The sequence below is a fragment of the Prionailurus viverrinus genome, chromosome E3 (assembly GCF_022837055.1).
Source record: "Prionailurus viverrinus isolate Anna chromosome E3, UM_Priviv_1.0, whole genome shotgun sequence".
In the NCBI taxonomy this organism is placed as follows: Eukaryota; Metazoa; Chordata; class Mammalia; order Carnivora; family Felidae; genus Prionailurus; species Prionailurus viverrinus.
In genome coordinates this window covers 10,289,865-10,305,463 of record NC_062576.1, presented here as the reverse complement: position 1 = coordinate 10,305,463, position 15,599 = coordinate 10,289,865, and the positions used below count along the sequence as shown (strand labels likewise).

The 15,599-nt window shown below is 38.2% G+C and overlaps 1 protein-coding gene across 1 annotated transcript in view; it reads left to right on the top strand.

The window, feature by feature from the left end:
* The window catches only part of BAZ1B (bromodomain adjacent to zinc finger domain 1B), a 73,437-nt gene that overhangs the window by 13,455 nt on the left and 44,383 nt on the right, over positions 1 to 15,599 (top strand). Inside the window, exons 3-5 of the mRNA XM_047839123.1 lie at positions 436 to 580; positions 9,077 to 9,278; positions 13,977 to 14,098. Coding sequence (XP_047695079.1) covers positions 436 to 580; positions 9,077 to 9,278; positions 13,977 to 14,098 — 469 coding nt within the window. The remainder of the gene's footprint in view (positions 1 to 435; positions 581 to 9,076; positions 9,279 to 13,976; positions 14,099 to 15,599) is intronic.

Genomic DNA, 15,599 nt, shown 5'->3' with positions numbered 1-15,599 from the left:
ATTTTCCAGATGAGAAAATTAACCTGGATAGGTCCATCTGACAGAGTTCTTTACTAGTTCCTTCTTTGTCCTGTGTGCCACATGGTTTTTAATCTTTGTGTTCCCCAGTGCCTCACTTAGCTTTGCTAAAGAAATGGTTTTTTTTTTTTTTAACGTTTATTTATTTTTGAGACAGAGAGAGACAGCATGAATGGGGGAGGGGCAGAGAGAGAGGGAGACCCAGAATCGGAAGCAGGCTCCAGGCTCCGAGCCATCAGCCCAGAGCCCGACGCGGGGCTCGAACTCGTGGACCGCGAGATTGTGACCTGAGCTGAAGTCAGATGCTCAACCGACTGAGCCACCCAGGCGCCCCAAGAAATGTTTGAATTAACTTGAATTAATTCTCTAGATAGGTTTTTCTGCATTTTCTTGGTAACTAATAATGTGTTTGTTTAGTTTGAAGGAAGAATTCCCTGCCTGGTACGAGAAACTTGTTCTGGAAATGGTTCACCATAACACAGCCTCTCTAGAGAAGTTAGTAGATACTGCTTGGTTGGAGATCATGACCAAATATGCTGTGGGAGAAGAGTGTGATTTTGAGGTAAGTACCTGCTCCCCCCTTTTTTGGTACAATTTGACTCCATAACCATATGTAAGGATTAGAGCTTCTAGTATAGATTATAGAGTACATTTCTGTGTGCAAAATTGTGTTATATTTGAAGTTTGCTTTGCTTAGTGTCAGATATTATAAGGGCCAAATTTTAGAACCATAATCATTGTTGGGAATATTTAACATTATGTTAATATTACAAAAATTGTTACACTGTGTACTGCTGCATCCTTGTTTTCCTTGTTTTAGCCCTTTTTGATAACTGTTCTCTTGACTTTTTTTGGTTGTGTAATTTTTTCATACTTTGTTTCAAAGACTTTCAGATGTTTAATCCAAATCTGTGGTACCAAAAGCAAAGAATGTCATTTCACTACAATAGTGAGCAAGTTGACTTTTTTCTTTCTCTGCTAAATTTGTTTTTTGTTGTTGTTTTTTTTGTTTTTTAAATTTTTTTTTGTTTTTATTTGAGAGAGAGAGACCGAGCAGGAGCATGGGAGGGGCAGAGAGAGAGGGAGAGACAATCTGAAGCAGTCTCCAGGCTCTTTGCTGACTGCACAGAGCCTGATGAGGGGCTCTAACTCATGAACTGTGAGATCATGACCTGAGCCGAAGTCGGATGCTTAACTGACTGAGCCACCCAGGCACCCCTGCTATATTTGTTTTTTAATTTTGTAGCCCAAATAGCACAAGGATAACTATTACTAAAGTGATAATAACCTAAAACTAAAGCAATCCCTGTATAATCCTTTGAAAGCTTAAAGTAAGATTCAGGAGTAAGGGAACTAACATTTGTTAAATATATATAGTGGACACTAGGCTGGTTGCTTTACCATAATGTCTTGCAGAATATGCACAGAAATATTGAAGTAGTAAATAGGCTCAAATATCTTCCTTCCTTCCTTCCTTCCTTCCTTCCTTCCTTCCTTTCTTTCTTTCTTCTCTCTTTTCTTTTGTTTTCTTTTCTTTTGTTTTCTTTTCTTCCTTCCCTCTCTCCCTTCCTCACTCATTCACTCAGATATTTAAATAGTGTGTTCAGAGGCGCTTGGCTGGCTCAGTCGGTGGAGCATGTGACTCTTGATCTCGGGGTTGTGAGTTCAGGCCCCACATTGGGTGTAGAGATCACTCAAAAAAGAAAATTAAAAACAAAACAAAACTTGTTGATATTGATGTTTCAGTTAAGAGTGATTTCGTCTGTATGTAATGAAGTAGCTAACTAGCAGTGCCCAGTACTTCTCAAGCTTTAGCCTAAATAGAATCACTTAAAGGACTTCTGAATATACATTCTTGGGTGCCATCCCCTGATAGTTTGGTTCAGAAGGTCTAGGATAGGCCCTAAAAGTATGCATTTCTAACAAGCTCTAGGGTATGATGATGATACTCTGTGGATAGCATTGAGTAGTATAGCATTGGTTTAGGCAGTGAAAACATTTGTTTATCTCATGTAAGTCTTAGAGGTGGGTGACACCAGATGTGGCGTAGAGGTTGGGAAATATTGTCAAGGAACTATGCTTTGTATCTTTCTGCCTTTCTGCTTTGGGCTTCTCAGTGTATTGGTTTTGTCCTTAGCTTTGGTGCCTCTTGGTTGTGAACTTACGACTGTATTCAGAGTGAGAAAATGCTTATATAAGCATTGTAAGAAAATTGTAAGAAACAGGAGGGAGTGGGTACTGGAACAAGAAGAGAGTAATGTAGTTGTGGAAGAGAAGAGTATTTCGGTAGTAAGGTGTGACCCATTTCACAGGGAGATGGGAGTAAATACCCCGACATCACTTTTCTTCCACTATCTGATTTTCTGCTCTTGTTTCCCGTGGGTTGAACTCACCAAAATCTAGAGGACAAGGGAGCCCTTTGATGTAGGCCACAAAGATCAGCCTGTATAAGCCCAGAGCAAGGTAGACCAGAATGGAGACAGATTTGGAGTGGCACGAGGAAAATATGCTGTACACATCTGGAAGGTGAAAGAGGCAAAGTTTGACAAAGGGGGAGAGATAAATTAAAATTGGGGAGATCTGTATGCCCATAAAACGTATGAAAACATAGTGATCCAAGAAATCAAGTAAAAAGCATAGCAGGACCATTTTATCCATATCAGATTAGTAAATAAGAAAAAGTAAAAATAATGCCAAGTTTTGACAAGAATGTGGAACTATTTTGATAAACACTTCAACATTATTGAAGACAATTGAATGTGCACATACCTTTTGACCAAGGATTTTTTTCTTAGATACCTTTTTTTGTTGGTGTTTTTAAATGTTTATTTTACTTTTGAGAGAGAGAGAGCGGGAGTGAGGAGGAGCAGAGAGAGAGGGAGGCAGAGAATTCCAAGCAGGCTTTGCACTGTCAGCACGGAGCCCAATACAGGGCTTGAATTCACAAAACTGAGATCCTGACCTGAGGTAAAATCAAGAGTTGGATGCTTAACTGACTGAGCCACTTAGGTGTCCCCGAATATCATTTTAATAACTAATAATGTCGAAGATCTTCTCATAATTTTGTTGCTATCCTTTTATATATATTTCTTTCGATGAAGTGTCTGTTCAAATGTCCATTTTGGGGCGCCAGGGTGGCTCAGTCGGTTAAGCGTCCGACTTCGGCTCAGGTCATGATTTCACGGTCCGTGAGTTCAAGCCCCACGTCGGGCTCTGTGCTGAAAGCTCAGAGCCTGGAGCCTGTTTCAGATTCTGTGTCTCCCTCTCTCTCCGACCCTCCCCCATTCATGCTCTGTCTCTCTCTGTCTCAAAAATAAATAAAAATTAAAAAAAAATTAAAAAAAATCTTTGTCCATTTTTAAATTGGATTGTTCTCTTGTTTTTGAGTTTTGAGACTTTTTTATTCTGGATACAAGTTCTTTATTAGATCTGGATACAAGTTCTTTATTTGCTCCCCACTAGGGCTTGTGTTTTATGTTTTTTGTTTTTTAATGTTTATTTTTTTGAGAGAGAGAGAGTGCAAGCAGGGGAGGGGCAGAGACAGAGGAAGACACAGAACTCGAAGCAGGCTCTAGGCTCTGAGCTGTCAGCACAGAGCCTGACATGGGGCTCAAACTCATGGACCATGAGATCATGACCTGACCCAAAAGTCAGACACTCAACCTACTGAGCCACCCAGTCGCCCGTTGAGGCTTGTGTTTTGATTCTCTTAACAGTGTCTTTTAAAGAGCACAATTTTTTTAGTTTTCATGATGCTGAATAGAAAGCAACTATGCCTAGTGGTATTTGTAATTATTTAATATAAATGATCTAAACATTTAAGTTAAAAGATAGAAATTGCCAGATTGGATAAAAAAGCAAGATGCAATTATATGGTGCCTATACGATGCAAATAGGATAATGGTAAAAAGATGGAGAAAGAGGTATCATCTTAACATTAAAAGAAATCTGGGGTCACCTGGGTGGCTCAGTCACTTAAGCTGACTTCAGCTCAGGTCATGATCTCATGGTTTGTGAGTCCAAGCGCTGCATTGGGCTCTGCACTGAGAGTGTGGAACCTGCCTGGGATTGTCCCTCTCTCCCTCTCTCTCTTCCCCTTCCCCCAACTCTCTCTCAGAGTAAATACATAAACTTAAAAAAAAAAAAGAATTCTGGAATGGCAAGGTGCCTGGGTGGCTCAGTAGGTTGAGCATGCAACTCTTGATTTTGGCTCAGGTCGTTATCTCACAATTGTGAGATTGAGATTGAGCCCGGTGTGGAGCTCTGTGTTGGGCTTGGAGCCTGTTTGAGATTCTTTCTACCTCTCCCTCTGCCCCTCCTTCCCTGCTTGTGTGTGTGTGTGTTCTTTCTCTCTCTCACAAAAGGAAAGAAATCTGGAATGGCTATGTAAATATAAGACAAAGTAGATTTCAGGGCAAAAAGTATTACCATAGGTAAAATTTTTTTCAAATTTTTTTTTTTTTTTTTAGTGTTTATTTTTGGGAGAGAGAGAGTGTGTGAGCAAGGGTGGGCAGAGAGAGAGGGAGACACAGAATCTGAAGCAGGCTCCAGGCTCTGAGCTGTCAGCACAGAGCCCGATGCGGGGCTTGAACTCAAGAACTAACTGCGAGATCATGACCTGAGCTGAAGTTGAACACTTAACAGACTGAGCCACCCAGGTGCCCCTACATTTTTTTTTTTTTTAATTTGAATTTTAGTTAAATATTTCATAATGAGAGGGGTCAGTTTTTTAAGAAGACACAGCAGCCTTTAATGTTTATGCATTTACTAATGAGATTTTCAAGATATATGAAACAAAAATGGATAGAGCTATAAGAAGAAATAGATATCATAGTTATGGTTGGAGTTTTCAACACCTCTCCTCAGTAACTGATAGAAAATGGAGACAGAAAGTCAGCAAGAATATGGAAGACTTGAGTTAGCATTATCAACCAATGTGACTTAATTACCATTTATAAAATACTCTACCTGATAACTACAGAAGAGACATTCCTCTCAAATGTATAGTTTACCAAGGTGGATCATACTCTGGGCCATAAAATAAATTGAAAAGGATTCAAGTCCCACAGAGAATATACTGTGATGAAAATGGAATTACATTAGAAATCAATAATAGTTATCTGGAAACTTCAAATAATTGGAAATTACAAATAATTGGGAAACTAAATAACATACCTTTAACTTACTCAGAGTTAAGGGAAAATCAAAAGGGAAATTAGAAAATGTTTTGAACTGAATGTGAATGAAGGCATCTGGGTGACTCAGTTGGTTAAGCATTTGACTCAGGTGATGATCTCACGGTTCCTGAGATCAAGCATGCTTGGGAAATTCTCTCTCTCTCTCTTCCCCTCTCCCACTCTCCCTCCCGCTCCCTGCTTGGATGTGCGTCTCTCTCTCTCTCTCAAAATAAATAAACATTAAAAAAAAACAATGAAAACACAATATATTAGAATTTGTGAGATGTTGCTTATGGTAGGGCTTAGGAGAAATGTATAGCACTAAACAACAAGCAACTTTAAACAAACAGAAAGTTCTCAAATCATTGACTTCTACCTTAAGAAATTAAGAAAAAGAAGAGCTTTCAAATTCAAAGAAAACAAGAAGAAAAGATTTAATAAGTTTAGATCAAAGTGAAAATCAGTAAAATAGAAAACAGGAAAGTCATGCAACCAAAAGCTGGTAATTTGAAAAGATCAGTAAAATTGATAAACCTCTAGCCAAACTCTCAGGAAAAAAAGAGAGGATACAAATTAACCAATGTGAGGAATTAGATGATGTCACTACAGTCTACATATATTGACAGGATTATAAGAGAATGTTAGGAGCATCTTTATGCCAATAAATTTGACAACTTAAATGGACAAATTCCTTGAAAGATACTACCAAAATGGATTCAGCAAGAAATAAAAACCTTAACAGTCCTATATCTATTAAAGAAAATGAGTTTGTAGTTAAAATTATCTGGCAAAACTCCAGGCCCAAATGTCTTCATTGGTGAGTTCTACCAAACATTTAAGGAAGAAATAGCACCAATTCTATCCGGACGTTTCCAGAAAATAGAAGAGCGGAGGGAGGAGGGAATTCTTTGCACATTATTGTATGAGGTCAGTATTACCCCAATACTAAGACCATATAAACACATTATAAGAAAAAACTATGGACTAAGGCAAAAAAAAATTCTGTGTTCACAAAACTCCTGTGTGAACATAGATGCAAAATTTCTTTATTTTATTTTTATTAAAAAAAATTTTTTTTAATGTTTATTTTTGAGAGAGAGTGCAAGTGGAGATGGGGCAGAGAGAGAGGGAGACACAGAATCTGAAGCAGACTCCAGGTTCTGAGCTATCAGCACAGAGGCTGACGTGGGGCTCCCACCCATGAACTGTGAGATCATGACCTGAGCTGAAGTTGGATGCTTAACTGACTGAATCACCCAGGCACTCCTATTTTTATTGTTTTTATTTTTAGAGAGCAAGAGAGAGACCACAATCAGGGGAGAGGGGCAGAGGGGAGAGAGAGAGAGAGAGAGAGAAGGAGAGAGAAAATCCCAAGCAGGTTCCACGTTCAGCACAGAACCCAGCTCAGGGCTTGATCACGCAACCCTGGGATCATGACCTGAGGCAAAATCAAGAGTTAGAAGCTCAACTGACTGAGCTACCCAGGTACCCATAGATGGAAAATTTTCTGAGGCAAAATCAAGAGTTAGAAGCTCAACTGACTGAGCTACCCAGGTACCCATAGATGGAAAATTTTCTAATCAAAATTTTAGCAAATGAAATGCAACACTTCCTTAGGAGAAGGATAATTCATCATTACCCAGTGGGGTTAATCCTCCAAATGCAAAGTTGTTATAAATTTATGTATAATTCTTTTTTATTTTTTAGCGTTTATTTATTTTTGAGACAGAGAGAGACAAAGCAAGAACGGGGGAGGGTCAGAAAGAGGGAGACATAGAATCTGAAACAGGCTCCAGGCTCTGAGCTGTCAGCACAGAGCCCGACGCGGGGCTCGAACTCATGGACCGCGAGATCATGACCTGGGCCGAAGTCGGCCGCTTAACCGACTGAGCCACCCAGGCGCCCCTGTATAATTCTTTTTTAAAATATATTTGTAAATTGACATCCACGTTTGTTAGCACGTAGTGCAACAATGATTTCAGGAGTAGATTCCTTAATGCCCCTTACCCATTTAGTCCACCCTCCTCCCACAATCCTTCTAGTAACCCTCTGTTCTTTATATTTAAGAGTCTTTTATGTTTTGTCCCCCTCCCTGTTTTTTATGTTAGTTTTGCTTCCCTTCCCCTTATGTTCATCTGTTTCGTATCTTAAATTCCTCATATGAGTGAAGTCATACGATACTTGTCTTTCTCTAATTTTGCTTAGCATAATACCCTCTGGTTCCATCCACATTGTCATAAATGGCAAGATTTCATTCTTTTTGATTGCTGAGTAGTACTCCATTGTATATATTTATGTACCACATCTTTATCCATTCATCTGTTGATGGACATTTGGGCTCTTTTAAATTTATAATTCAGTTAAGAACAACCAAGAAAAACTATATGGTCATCTCCAGTTTACACAAAGAAAGCATTCAACAAAGTCCGACATTAGTTCCTAATAAAAACTTATAGCAAACTGCAAATAGAAATTTCTTCAACCTAAAAAAAAAAGAAAGAAATTTCTTCAACCTGATACAGGATATTTACAGATTAGTCACCAGCTAGCATTATACCTAATGGTAAAAGACTGAATGCTTGCTCTCCCACTCCATTTAACATTGTATTTGAGGTTCTAGCTAGTTGTATGTCAAGAAAAGGAAATAAAGGGCATCTAAATTGTAAAGGAAGAAGTATAGTTATCTTTATGTGTAGACAGCATGATTGTCCATGTAGAAAATCTGGAATCTCCCATAAAACCTCTTAGAACTAACAAGGGAGTTTAGCAGGGTAGCAGGATATAGGGTAAATAATATGAAAACCACTGTTAGCAACATGCAATTGGAAATTGAAATTTAGAAAGATCAGTACCATTTATGATAACATCAAAAATATGCTGTGCTCTAGGAGTAAATCTGACAAGAGGCATACAAGACCTAGACACTAAAAATTATAAAATGTTTCTGAGAGAAATTAAACAAGATCTTAAATGATGGAGAGAGATACTGTCTTCATGGGTCAGAAAACTCAGTATTGTTAAAATGGCAGTTCTTCCCAAAGTGATGTGTAGATACACCACAAATGCTATAAAATCCTAGCAGCTTTTCAACTATACTCAAATTAAAAAATTATTTTAAAAAATCCCAGAAGCTTTTTTATGGGAACTGTCAAGCTGATTGTAAAATTCATGTGAAAATGCAAAGACCTTTGACAAAGAACAACCAAGTTAGAGGTATAATACTGTCTGATTTTGAGCCTTATTTTCAAGTATTAAGGTGGTATGAAATTGTTGTAAATATAGACTAATAGATTCATTGGGACACAATAGCATCCAGAAATAGACTCCTATACGTCCATCCATGTATACACACGCTGCTCATTTTTGATAGTTAGGTGATTAAATGAAGAAAAGATAGTCTTTTCAACAGATGATTCTAAAATAATTGGATATTCGTATGTATAGTTATATATTTATCAAAGATATTATTTTTAAGTAATTTCTACACCCAACGTGGAGTTGGAACTCACAACCTCAGGATCAAGAGTTGCATGCTATTCTGACTGAGCCAGCCAGGCACCCCTACGTAGTTGATTTTTTAACAAAATGGAAGTTCTTGAACTGTGTTTACACATATGTCAGGTTAGTGTAGTGATGGCCTTTTAGCCTTAGTACATCGGTACATGAATTATGAACTAGATTGTGATCATTTTATTTTTTAAGGTATCCTATTGCTGTTTAGAAGTCTGAGAAACAAAGTTGGAAAAAAAATCACAACTTGGCTACTTTTTCAGTGAATTTTTTTGTCAGGTGAAGTGGGATATATATTGGATAATATATTCTAAACGTCTTTAGGTTCTTGGTTCTTTATTATCTTTGATTCTCTCTTGTCTCCTTTATAGGTTGGGAAGGAAAAAATGCTCAAGGTGAGGATTGTGAAGATTCATCCTTTGGAGAAAGTGGATGAAGAGGCCACTGAGAAGAAATCAGACGGTGCCTGTGATTCTCCCTCAAGTGACAAAGAGAATTCTAGCCAAATTGCTCAGGATCATCAGAAGAAGGAGCCAATTGTAAAAGAGGATGAAGGAAGGAGAGAGAGTATTAGTATGTATGATGCTAGCTTTCCTTAGTGAGTTATGCTACTGTGTTTATTTTATCCTCCATAAATCTTTGGAGTTCTAACAATAAAATTTGTAATTAAGTTTTATAGATAAATAGATATGTTTTTGTTCATTTATGATTCAGAAAACAATTAAAATATCCACTAAGGGAATCGAGATTTAAATCTCCCCACACAGTTAAGACCAGGGGGAAATCTTACCTCTGGCTGCTTAGAAATCTGTGTGCACATACCTGCCTACTCAGGATGGGAAAGAGTTTGCTTTCCTTTTCTCCCAAGTTGGACATTCATAAGGATGCGTGGAAGGGGGGCGATTGGAATAGGAGGAGCTAATTTGAATCCATCCTTCCTTCCTTTCTTTCTTCTCTTTTCTTTCTTTCTTTCTTTCTTTCTTTCTTTCTTTCTTTCTCTCTCTCTCTCTCTCTCTCTCTCTCCCTCTCCCTCTATCCCTCTATCCCTCTATCCCTCTCTCTCTCTTTCCCTCCCTCTCTCTCTCTGTCTCTCTCTCTCTCTCTGTCTCTCTCTTTCTTGTATATTGGTTTATTTTTGAGAGGGAGAGAGAGCCCATCCGCACAAGCAGGGAGGGGCAGAGAGAGAGGGAGGTACAGAATCCGAAGCAGGTTCCAGGCTCTGAGCTGTCAGTGCAGAGCCTGACGGGCTCAAACTCTTGAACCATGAGATCATGACCTGAGCTGAAGTCAGACACTTAACCGACTGAGCCACCCAAGGGTCCCGCTCTTTTTTTTTTTTCTTTTTTCATTTTGTAAGCCATTGCGGTGCTTTTAAGAGATTTCATTTTATCTGCATAAATTCAGGTCCCTCTCAGATAGGAATTGCCAGAATTGTGAAACTCTAAAAGTAAATTTTAGGGGCCTGGAGACCTTAACCATGATGTGTTGAAAGTTGAGAAACAGAGATGTTGTTCACCGGGGAGACTTTTTAGCCTCTGAGTCCTTCTTTTTTTTTTTTTTTTTTTTTAATTTGTGTAAATAAACCAAATAATTTATTTGGGTCCCTTTTTCCAAAAATAGGATTACTCAAGAGGGTTTGTGTATACTGATCCCCTCTCTGTGACTGTTAGAGGATCCAGTAATTTTACTTCATTATTTAACTGTCATAAAGTTCGAGTTAGAATGTTGCATTAGAATGTTCCACCGTCTGCCTTCTGTTTTGTGTCTCCAGATGTTTTGGATATGTGCAGATGGTTTTATTTTTTATTTTATTTTATTTTATTTTTTTTTTTAAATTTTTTTTTTCAACGTTTTATTTTATTTTTGGGACAGAGAGAGACAGAGCATGAACGGGGGAGGGGCAGAGAGAGAGGGAGACACAGAATCGGAAACAGGCTCCAGGCTCTGAGCCATCAGCCCAGAGCCCGACGCGGGGCTCGAACTCACGGACCGCGAGATCGCGACCTGGCTGAAGTCGGACGCTTAACCGACTGCGCCACCCAGGCGCCCCGTGCAGATGGTTTTAGAGGGATGTCCTTACCTACTCCCAAGGCAGCTTCTGAGATTGTTGTGTAGCTGTCCCCCTCCCCCGCAGTTGTTGATACTTTAGTTTTGTTTTCCACTGTGTACTATGAATGCTAATGTCTGTGTTTTTCAGTTTTTCTCCTTTTTGATACTGGAGGTTTATAATATGTGTGTTTTTCACAGATCCTAAGATTTGAGGAGGATAAGTGTTTTGGTTAAGTGTTGGCTGTTAGGTCTTCTAACACTTCTTTTCTTATAGAATCAAATCATTGGCATACCAATGATGTGTTACAGTTGTTAGTTTTATACCTTAAGCATCATGTACCAGGAACTGCTGGTTTTAGGCTTTGGCTATTTTTTAGAGCCTGTGCCTTAGTTCAGGTTTTAATTATTGGGATATAATGTCATTTCTAGTATATTGTTACGCGTCGTAGGTGAGCTAAAGAATGTTACCGTGTACTCTGAATGTCTTCAGGGAAAAATTGATTAGAATTTTCATAGAAATATGATAGGCAAATTCTAGTATGAAAAATATGTTCTCATCATGTGACCTTGCCTTTTACTTTGTGGGGGGCAGAAATAATGTATTAGGGCAGGAACTTTTCAGCTTTGTGTTCCTAACCTCTCTGGTAGCAATTTCTGTATTCTTCCTCCATCTTAGAAGGGAGTGGTCTTTCCAATTGGTGAAGATACTTGTTCTTTGAATTCCATTCCCTCCTAGTTTTTCAAGGAATAGGTAAACTTATTACTCTACTATAGAATGTTTTAAACCCTTTTTCTAATCATTCTTAACTTATAAATAAAGTCCCATTTTCTAAAAACAAAAACTATCCTCCCTTGATCCTGTTGTTCTATTTCTGTCTTAATTCATTCAAGGTAAGATTGTTGAGAATGTTGTCTCTGCTTTCTGACCATGAGTTTATTCCTTACGCTGTTATGTATAAGTGTGACTTCTGCCTCTTTATTCCTAAAACTGTTCCTAATAAGGTTATAGGTGACCCCCTAATTGTAGAATTCACTGATTTCTTTTTTTTTTTTTTTTTTTTTTTTTTTTTTACTTTTCTTTTTTTTTTTAAAATTTTTTTTTTTTTTTTTTTTTTCAACGTTTATTTATTTTTGGGACAGAGAGAGACAGAGCATGAACGGGGAAGGGGCAGAGAGAGAGGGAGACACAGAATCAGAAACAGGCTCCAGGCTCTGAGCCATCAGCCCAGAGCCTGACGCGGGGCTCGAACTCACGGACCGCGAGATCGTGACCTGGCTGAAGTCGGACGCTTAACCGACTGCGCCACCCAGGCGCCCCAACTTTTCTGTTCCATTTAACACTGTTGGTCACTCTCATATCTTTCAGCTTATTTAGTACCATAGTCTCTTAGGTTTCCCAACTACTTTTCTGTTTTATTTTTATTTTTAGTAATTTTTGCACCCATTATGGGACTTGAACTCATGACCCTGAGATCAAGAGTCATATACTTTTCCAACTGAACCAGCCAAGCACCCCTACTTTCCTGTTTTGTTTTTTTTTTAACCTCCTTTTCTCATTAAATTATTTTTCATAGGAATTTTCTGCTCCCCCCCTTTTTTTTGGTGCAAAAAGGTGATTTTATTAAAGTACGGGGATAAAGCCTGTGGGCAGGAAGAGCTGCCTGCTGCCTTTTTTTTTTTTTTAAGTTTATTTATTTATTTTGAGAGAGAGAGTGTACGCATGTGATTGGGAAATGGACCGAGAGAGAGAATGGGAGAGAGAATCCCAAGCAGGTTCTGTGCTATCAGTGAGGAGCCCAATATGGGGCTCAAACTCATGAACCATGAGATAGTGACCTGAGCCGAAAATAAGAGTTGGTCATTTGACCTACTGAGCCACCCAGGCACCCTTGCTACCTTTTTATTTTTCTGCAGAAGTGTACTGTTACATTTCATTCCGTCCACAGTTTAAATTCTTAATCTGTATAAAGGCTGACGATTTCCAGGACCACATCAGTTTAACTCCTAAACTTTAGATCTAGTCTTCACATGCATGTCCAAGCAGTTCAAATTTAACACCTGTAAAGCTGAATTAATCGTCTTGCTTGTGTTGTCTTCCCAAGGCATGTCAACAAGAATCCTGCTCGTCTTTTAGCATTCTTTTACTCAGTTAATGACATTGTCGTCTCCTTGGTCCCCAAGGCAGAAAACTTGGAAGCCGTTAGCATTTCCACATCTAGGTGGTTACCAAGTCTTGTATTCTAAATACCTCTTGACTCTTTTAGTCTCCATTCCAGTTACATTAATTCAGGTGTTTAGTATTACATCTTGTGATTTCCCATTCTTCAGTCTCACCTTGCCATTTTACTCATTTTCTAACTTTCAAAAGTGTTATTTTCTTTCTCAGTTTTTTTCAGACTAGTAATCTTTCAAAATGTATATCTAGTTAGTTAGACAAGAAATCCTTTGTTTCCCTAGTGCCCATGAGACAAATTCCAGTCTCTAAAGGGTATACAGTGTTAGGGCTCCTGGCTGCTGGCTCAGTTGGTAGAGCATGTGACTCTTGATCTTAGGGTCTCGAGTTCAAGCCCTACGCTGGACATTGGACATGGAGCCTACTTAAAAAAAAAAAAATTAATGGGGGTACCTGGGTGACTCGGTTAAGTGTTCAACTTCGGTTCAGGTCATGATCTCACAGTTTATGAGTTTGGGCCCCACATTGGGCTCTTTGCTGTCAGCGCAGAACCTGCTTCAGATCCTGTCTCCCTATCTCTGTCCTTCCCCCGCTTATACTTTCCCTCTTTCAAAAATAAACATTTAAAAATTTTTTTAAAAAGGTGTACAGTGTTATTTATAATTTGGCTCCTCTGTGTCTTTAGTCTGATGTTTTTACTGTAGCCTAGATCATATTCACTCATTTTACGGCTTATAGTCTCTGAACAAGTTCTAGTCGTTCTAGGTCTCTCCTTTGCCTGTCTTCCAGACCAAGTTAGAGTTGCTCCTCTCTGCTCTCATAGTATTTTTTTTTGTCCCAATCTCTGTTACAGTATTTTGCCACATTATATTGTAAGTTTTGTAGACTCTCACAGACTTGATCTGCTTGAGGTAAGGACTTTATGATTCATCTTTGTGTCTCATCACTCAGTGCCTGGTGCAGAGTAGGTGTTCAATAAGATTATTAATAAATGAATGGATAAAATTAAAGACGTATTTTTTTCACTAATTTTCTATTGATTTGACTAGATGACAGAGCACGTAGATCTCCACGAAAACTCCCTACTTCATTAAAAAAAGGAGAAAGGAAATGGGCTCCGCCAAAATTTTTGCCTCACAAATATGATGTGAAATTACAAAATGAAGATAAGGTTAGTTGGCACTTTATATTAAACCTCTTAAATGTCGAAAATGCTATTTTAGAAAATATCATAGGGCCAGTTTTCTCGGAGAAAATGTGCTACAGAAAAATGTGAATGAATGTGTTTCTACGGTAAATTCTAGGCTTTTGTAGTCTTTGTAATTATGACCTTAAGTTAAATTGTATTTTTTTCCCCTAGGAGATAGCATACTGTTTTCTTTTAATAAGAATTATTAGGGTCTAAGAATAATTTGCATTTGAGTTTCAAACTCAGTTTGAAAAATAAGAATCAGTTCGCAGCAGTTACGGACTTTCTCCAGGAAATAGCTCTTCCCAGTTAAAAATAAAGCAATTTGTAATAAACTCAGAAACCAAGTCAGTTCTCATCAGCACTTTTACAAGGTATCTGTGAAGCTAATAATCTAAAACAATAAATACCCTTAAAATAACTTAGTGCTAAGTTTTATTGATTCTAAGGTTTGAATGTTTTTAATATGTCCAGAGTCAGGACATTGCTTAAATGAATCGGCAAGAATTGTTTTCTTAGTGGCATATAAAACACTGTGTTTTTTCATTGATAGTGTCTTAGAATCCATGAAATATGGCATATTAGTTTCAGGTACTTGTATACCTGTATGTGTAAAATCTTGTATTTAGAAAGAGGCAAGATGGGCTGCTGGATATGGAAGATAACTGCACATTTGTCTTCCTGTTCAACTGTTTATAGAAGAAACAGCTAGGGCCTGAGAAGTTGAAGAATTCTGTCAAAGTTCCTAATTTAGTAAAGGAGCGTGGGAAGGAGTATAACCCAGTTCTTTTGGCTCTTCAGAGTGTTGGATTTTTTTTCCCACCTCAAAAAGTTGACAAGTCTTATTCTATTTTGACTCTTTTTTTTTTTTTTTTGAAGATTTTAATTTTAAGTAATTTCTATACCCAACGTGGGGCTTGAACTTACAACCCTGAGATAAGAGTCGAATGTTCTTCTGACTGAGTCATCTGATCGCCCCCAACACTTTGACTCCATTTGTTTTATAGTTGATGTGAAGGCATTGCTAAATTGTTAGGATTTCTTTATATTTGAAAATTGGATGTTAAATACAGTTTTTCACTAAGTTTCTTCACCTTCAGCAGGGTTGCTAGTTAAAATATTATCACTAGGGAGTCTCATCCACTTCCCTGATTATTGTTTGTATTCTTACTGATGAGTGTGAAGAATGTAAATTGCTTTGTTTACGTGTAGTAAATAGAGGAAGATAGAATATACAAATAAGGGTAAAAGATACTTCTAATCCTGTGCTTAGAGATGATATTTGGTGAATATAGATGTGGTTAATGGTGGTTAGCTTGTTTGTTTTTTTTAGAACATTGAGTAGGGGCAAGGGGCAGAGGGAGAGAGAAAGAGAATCTTGAACAGCCTCCATGCTCAGCACAGAGCCCAACACGGGGCTCCATCCACAACCCTGGGATCAGGACCTGAGCCACCCAGGTGCCCCAGCTTTTAAGTGACTTTT